This window comes from Nematolebias whitei, chromosome 22, assembly GCF_014905685.2.
Source record: "Nematolebias whitei isolate Nwh7 chromosome 22, NemWhi1, whole genome shotgun sequence".
In the NCBI taxonomy this organism is placed as follows: Eukaryota; Metazoa; Chordata; class Actinopteri; order Cyprinodontiformes; family Rivulidae; genus Nematolebias; species Nematolebias whitei.
The window spans coordinates 25,699,117-25,706,404 of record NC_056519.1 but is presented as its reverse complement, the minus strand read 5'-3'; the positions used below and the strand labels follow the sequence as shown (position 1 = coordinate 25,706,404).

Here is a 7,288-nt window from a genome sequence, read left to right as displayed (position 1 = left end):
CTACCTGGTGGTGAGTTGGCTCCGATGGTGGGGGAGGATGCCGGTCAGACCTGGAAGACCCAAACGTATTGTGAGGGTTTGCTGGGAATGTCTGGCAGAGTCTCTTGTGAGACGGAGTTTCAACTCCCACCTCCGGGAGAACTTTGAACATGTTCCGAGGGAGGTGGGGGACATTGAGTCTGAGTGGACCATGTTTCGTGCCTCTATTGTCGAGGCGGCTTACCAGAGCTGCGGCCGCAAGGTTGTCGGTGCCTGTCGCGGCGGCAACTCTCGAACCCGATAGTGGACACCGTCGGTGAAGGATGCTGTCAGGCTGAAGAAGGAGTCCTATTGGGCCTTTTTGGCCTGTGGGACCCTGGAAGCAGCTGATGGGTACCAGCAGTCCAAGCAACATGCGGCTCGGGTGGTTGCTGAGGCAAAAACTCGGGCATGGGAGGAGTTCAGAGAGGCCATGGAGAATGACTTCCGCACGGCTTCGAGGCGATTCTGGTCCACCATCCGGCGTCTCAGGGGGTTAAAGCGGTATGCCACCAACACTGTTTATAGTGGGAGTGGTGTGCTGCTGACCTCAACTCGGGATGTTGTGGGTCGATGGGCGGAATACTTTGAAGACCTCCTCAATCCCACCGGCACGTCTTCCACTGAGGAAGCGGAGCCTGGGGACTCTGGGTCGGGCCCTCCAATCTCTGGTGCTGAGGTCACCGAGGTGGTTAAAAAGCTCCTTGGTGGCAGGGCCCCGGGGGTGGATGAGATTCGCCCAGAGTTCCTTAAGGCTCTGGATGTTGTAGGGTTGTGTTGGCTTACGCGACTCTGCAATATTGCGTGGACATCGGGGGAAGTTCCCCTGGATTGGCAGACCGGGGTGGTGGTCCCCCTATTCAAAAAGGGGGACCGTAGAGTGTGTTCCAACTACAGGGGAATCACACTCTTAAGCCTCCCTGGTAAGGTCTATTCGGGGGTTCTGGAGAGGAGGGTCCGTCGGATAGTCGAACCTCGGATTCAGGAGGAGCAGTGCGGTTTTCGTCCTGGCCGTGGAACACTGGACCAGCTCTACACTCTCAGCAGGGTCCTGGAGGGTACGTTGGAGTTTGCCCAACCAGTCTACATGTGCTTTGTGGACTTGGAGAAGGCGTTCGACCGCGTCCCTCGGGGGACCCTGTGGGGGGTACTCTGGGAGTATGGGGTACGGGCTGTTAGGTCCCTGTATGACCGGTGTCAGAGCCTGGTCTGCATCGCCGGCAGTAAGTCGGGCTTGTTCCCGGTGAGAGCTGGACTCTGCCAAGGTTGCCCTTTGTCACCGATTCTGTTCATAACTTTTATGGACAGAATTTCTAGGTGCAGCCAAGATGTTGAGGGATCTGTTTTGGTGGCCTTAGGATTGCATCTCTGCTTTTTGCAGATGATGTTGTCTTATTGGCTTCATCAGATCGTGATCTACAGCTTTCGCTGGAGCAGTTCGCAGCCGAATGCGACGCGGCCGGGATGAAGATCAGTTCCTCCAAATCCGAGGCCATGGTCTTGAGCCGGAAAAGGGTAGAGTGCCCTCTCCGGGTCAGGGAGGAGGTCCTACCCCAAGTGGAGGAGTTCAAGTATCTTGGGGTCTTGTTCACGAATGAGGGAAAAATGGAGCGTGAGATTGATAGGCGGATAGGTGCAGCGTCTGCAGTGAAGCGGGCGCTGTACAGGTCTGTCGTGGTGAAAAGAGAGCTGAGCCAAAAGGCGAAGCTCTCAATTTACCTATCGATCTATGTTCCTACCCTCATCTATGGTCACGAGCTTTGGGTTGTGACCGAAAGAATGAGATCTTGGATACAAGCGGCCGAAATGAGTTTTCTCTGCAGGGTGTCTGGGCTCTCCCTTAGAGACAGGGTGATAAGCTCGATCATCCGGGAGGGACTCGTAGTAGAGCCGCTGCTTCTCCACGTCGAGAGGAGCTAGTTGAGGTGGCTTGGGCATCTGTTTAGGATGCCTTCTGGATGCCTCCCTGGTGAGGTGTTCCGGACACGTCCCACCAGAAGGAGGCCCAGAGGAAGACCCAGGACACGCTGGAGGGACTAAGTTTCTTGGCTGGCCTGGGAACGCCTCGGGATTCCCCCAGAAGAGCTGGCCCAAGTGGCTGGGGAGAGGGAAGTCTGGGCCTCCCTACTTAGGCTGCTACCCCCGCGACCCGACCCCGGATAAGCGGAAGAATATGTATGGATGAACAGAAAAGTCATTTCAAGAATTTGAAGACATCTCTGAGGTCAAAGGTTAAGACTGAAAGTCAGTATTGGATGGTCATACTCTTTGGGCCCTCAGGGGCCTCTGCATTAAAACAGGCCTGGAAATTATTGCACAGGCTCAGGAACAATTCCACAAATCATGGTCTGTAAACACAGTTCACTATCTCACCCACAATTGCTGATTAAAGCTCTATCATGCAAAGAAAAATCTGAATGGGAGCACCATCCAGAAATGTTGTCATCTTTTCTGGACCAAAGCATAGTTAAAACCGTTCTCTGGTTAGACAAATGGAAGTTTGAGATTAATTTTAGAAAACACAAGTGCCATGTCCTTTATAGTAAAAAGTAGTGAACCACTGGCCTGTGATCAGCACACACATCAAAAGCGAGCCTCTCTCATGGTATGAGGGTGCATTAATTCCTCTGGCATGGGCAGATCTGGAAGGGTGCCATCATTGCAGAAAAGTATATACAGGTTTTAGAAAACATGCTCTCATCTAGACTTTTTCTTTTCAACGAAGGCTTTGTACTATATTTCAACAAGACTATGCTAAATCACGTACTGTACTGCTTATATGGGAAACATGGTCCTGTCCCAACTACTTCAGACACACCTCAGCTGTGAAATTCAAAATTACTTTTATTAAACTGCACTATTTTTAGCTTAAACATTTTAAATGTTTACTTTGCAAATCATTGCATTTAGTTTTATTTATATTTCACTCAACGTCCAGCTTCGACATGGAGGGTTGTGAAACTCCTCGCATGTAATTTCTTACACAGTCTGGTTTGTCTCTTCTCCACAGATATGGGACTTCTCTGACTTGGGTCAGCATGCCCTTCAGGTTGATGATGATCACTGCACCCAGCACAGACTGTGAACACATAAAGAGAAACAACTTTATTTAGACACTTGAACTATAAGAATGACCAAAGTCTTTAACATTTTAATGCCCACAGCCACAAATATACTAGCTATAGCATTTTTGTCCACAACTTTTTGTTTATGTCTTGTTAACAAATTAGCCTATATACCACAAAATAAATTTGAATAAAACACAGACAGTGAGCATTGGATGTGTGTTCACAATCTTTGGTAGTCAGTTCCATTCAAAGACCAGAACAGCTAACTGACCTTGGTTAACATCAATAATGACTTTAACTCAGGAAAATAGAATATTTTGAGCTAACTTTTGATATGATAGTAGCTGTTAGAGTCATTCAAAATGCATAGTCAGACTGTGACATCTCCCAGTGTCACATGAGAATGCAGCCTAATGTTTTTTTCAAGACTTGACCAAAACGTCTACAACTCCCATCTCTGTGTCATAAGATGATCTTGATTTAAAACATCTGGCATTAAAGCAGCAAATAACATGAAATTATTAAACAACTGCAAGATATTAATTAATTGGGGACTGCCTGAAGGCAGCCACCTATTATTATACACCTAACAAAGGGTTTCTTAACTTTATCTTACTCCTCCGTCAACTTTAATGCGTCCCGAACCAAAGCATGTACCACCACAAGTGTTATATCAGAACGACTGGCTCAGCGCCGTGATGTGTGCTATTACTTTTATTGGCATTTCGAGTTATCGTGGCAATTTGCTAATAAAGATGTCATTTTTCTTATTGAGAAACATTGACAGAACTCTTCACAGCCTCTAACTGCCACAGTGAGGTCACATGGCGTAGAATGGAGAGGTCTCTGAACAAAAGACTGATTAACTTTAGGAGTCATTTTGGATCAAGTTGGCTGCCACAGCTAAAAATATGATAACTCACTTCTTTTAAAATATTGAGGTGAAATATGGTGCGGTGGTAACTGACAGTGATGCACAACACATTCTGAATTCAAATCTGAAAATGCAAGATGGCTCCAGAAGCTAATTTCAAATAGATATAATTCAGAGGTTTTAAGAGTGGTTAAGCTAAAGTTTGGTGTATTGGTGATAGCTGAGACCAACCCCTAATAGACTCTGATTGCAAATCAAAAATCCAAGATGGCTGCCTGAGCTAAAAAGGAAAAATACTATAAGTTAGCCATTTTTAGATATTAAGCTGAAATTTGGTTTGGTAGTAGCTGAGAGCAATGCCCTCCCAAATACTGAATTCAAACAAAAAAATCCTAGATGGCAGCCAAAGCTACATTTAAATGGCTTTAACTAATTTTTACTCATAGAGCTGAAAATTAATGTGGTTATAGCTGAGAATGTTCCCCATCACCTACTGAATCCAAATCAAAAATCCAAGATGGCCACCACAGCTTAAAAGAAAAAAAAAGACTATAACTGATTATTTGCCACATTGAGCTGAAATTTGGGAAGTTGGTAGCTGAAAGCAAACCCCAACACATAGTACTGTCAAATCAAAATTTCAAAATGGCCACCACTTGGCAGTCCCTGTCAAAGTTTCTCCAGAAACTTTCTAGTTACATATTTTGTGCAGGTGGGTGTTTGAAGTTTGCATGCCTTTGGTAACGGCTCCAGAAGAAATCCAACCGCCAAGGTGACGATCATGACGATGATAGCTGAAAGTAAACCAGCCACCTGGAAACGAGGGAAGAGGTTTTAAACTGGAAAAAGTACAAAACAAAGTGCGACAATAAAAAAAAAACATATTGATGCTTCGAGCAGGTTAAAATTGTGTTGCAAAATTGTTTAGTAGGTACAATATACTCCTCAAAGTCTTTTTCTCTTATGGTGGTTTCTTGATCATCTCATCACCTTTACATTGCCTTTTGTAAAAATAGTTTTTCATTGAGAAAATGATCAAATTCATCAGAACTAGATAAAGTTCTGTCAAAATACAGAGTGGATGTTGAGTACCGATGAATCTGAAGGAGTTTGTGGCTGCGATTCTACATTATTGGAAGTAATAAGTTGAATGGACAGTCCCTAACAATGTTTTTGAAGGAATTAGTTTTAATTTAAAAACAAAAATAACTTATTTCATTCTTCATTTTCATGAGGGATTAAAAAAAAATACCATACAGCCATGCATTTGGCATTTTTCACTTTATCCTCGAATCCCTTGTGAAAATGAATAATGAAACAAGTTTTTTTTTTATTCTCAATTAAAAAACAAAAAGTAAAAAAACAAACAAACAAAAACAAAAACACAACAAAAAACACCACTTATTGTTTGACCTAATTTAATTCCGTTTTTTTTTTCCAAATGTAATTCAGTTTTTTCAAATGTTGTCCAGTTACACCTCAGGGCCACATGAGATATCAAACCATTTTTAAGGGGAAATATTTAAATTAGGATAAATCTTTTTTTTTTCAAGTTTTAAAGTAAACAAAACCAAACAAAAGTCATGGCCCAGATGTCACAAACGAGCTCAACATTTTCAGGTTTGAATGGTGAAAATAGCCGAAAGCATGCAGAAATGGTTACTTGTCAAAAAAGGCATGATAATAAGTAAATAATTAAAAAAACAGAAGCATCTCTATTAAAACATGCATATTAGTTTACCTGAGTTTTCCCCCCTGTACTTTCTTGTACTGCACTTCTGGAAAGAGATGTACTCGCTGCAAAAGCCTTGAAAGAAGCTCCAAAAATGTTGCTAACTCCAAAGGCTATCAACTCCTACAACCGAGTCAGAGAAGAAGATGTGTTTGTTGTTTACTAAATCACACAGATTCTTATGGCCAGTAGATTTTACCAGTAGCGTAGCTGTTACAGTAATGCAACGTACCTGGTTCCCATCTATTGTGTAATCATGTTTTATAGAGTACACTTTAGCTACAGAGAAAGCCACAGCAAAGCCCACTATAGCCATTGGAAATGCTTCCACTGCTGACTCCTGGATGATTTGGATGTTTGGGGCCACTGGAGCCTCGTACCTGAAATGGTAAAAATCAATCAGACACCGGATTATTCATGGATCTAAAATTAAAGACTCTTTCATTTGACATTTACAGCAGTGACACCAACGACATTTGTATTGAGCATGTTTAAAGATTCCAGTGCAAGCAAATGCAGAAAAGAAATGCTCAGAGACACAGCAAACAACCTCAAATGTAAGTCAAATTAAAAACAGCATTCATGAATGAATGCATATCGCCCGCCAACATTTTTTGCCAGAGTTAAAAACCAAGATCATCTGATGATGCCAAACAATTGTTAGTTATAGCAGTTGGTCAAATTGTGAAAATGACAATGTACAATCTCATATGATGTCACAAGATGTCATGTACAGAGTATGAGTTTTGAATAACTCCCACCCACATCAAAATATAATTCCATACACCCATATGTCATCCATCCATCCATCCATCCATCCATCCATCCATACATCCATCCATACATACATACATACATCCATACATACATCCATACATCCAAACATCCATCCATCCATCCATCATCCATCCATCCATCCATCATCCATCCATCCATCCATCCATCCATCCATCCATACATCCATACATCAATACATCCATACATCCATACATACATCCATACATCCATACATACATTCATACATACATATATACATTCATACATACATACATACATACATTCATACATCCATATATGGATGGCTGTGGCTAAGTGGTTAGAGCTGTAATCCTCCAATGCAAGAGTTGGGGGTTCAAATCCACCAGCAGTCACATGCCAAAAAGTCCCTGGGCAAGACACTGAACCCCTCATAGCCTCTGATGTGTGTCCCATCAGTGTATGAATGTGATAAAGCTCTGATTAGTCTCTTTTGAAATGATTTGTTCAATTAGCTTTGTAAAGATAAATTAGAGTGCTGTATGAATGGGTAAATGAGGACACAGATTGAAGTGTAATGTGCTTTGAGTATCTCAATAAGATAGAAAGGTGCTATATATGTACAGTCCATTTACCATTTACCATCCATCCATCCATACATACATACATATATACATCCATACAACCATACATATATACATCTATACCTACATCCATACATACATCCATACATAAATCCATACATACATCCATACATCCCTCCATCCATCCATCCATCCATCCATCCATCCATCCATCCATACATACATACATACATACATACATACATACATACATACA

At 42.6% G+C, this 7,288-nt stretch overlaps 1 protein-coding gene across 1 annotated transcript in view; it reads right to left on the bottom strand.

The window, feature by feature from the left end:
• LOC119428562 (chloride anion exchanger-like) overlaps positions 1-7,288 on the bottom strand; it is a 94,919-nt gene that overhangs the window by 67,926 nt on the left and 19,705 nt on the right. Inside the window, exons 9-12 of the mRNA XM_037696244.1 lie at positions 5,925-6,072; positions 5,702-5,815; positions 4,696-4,773; positions 3,002-3,097 (exon numbers count right to left, since the gene is read on the bottom strand). Of these exons, the coding sequence (XP_037552172.1) occupies positions 3,002-3,097; positions 4,696-4,773; positions 5,702-5,815; positions 5,925-6,072 (436 nt within the window). The remainder of the gene's footprint in view (positions 1-3,001; positions 3,098-4,695; positions 4,774-5,701; positions 5,816-5,924; positions 6,073-7,288) is intronic.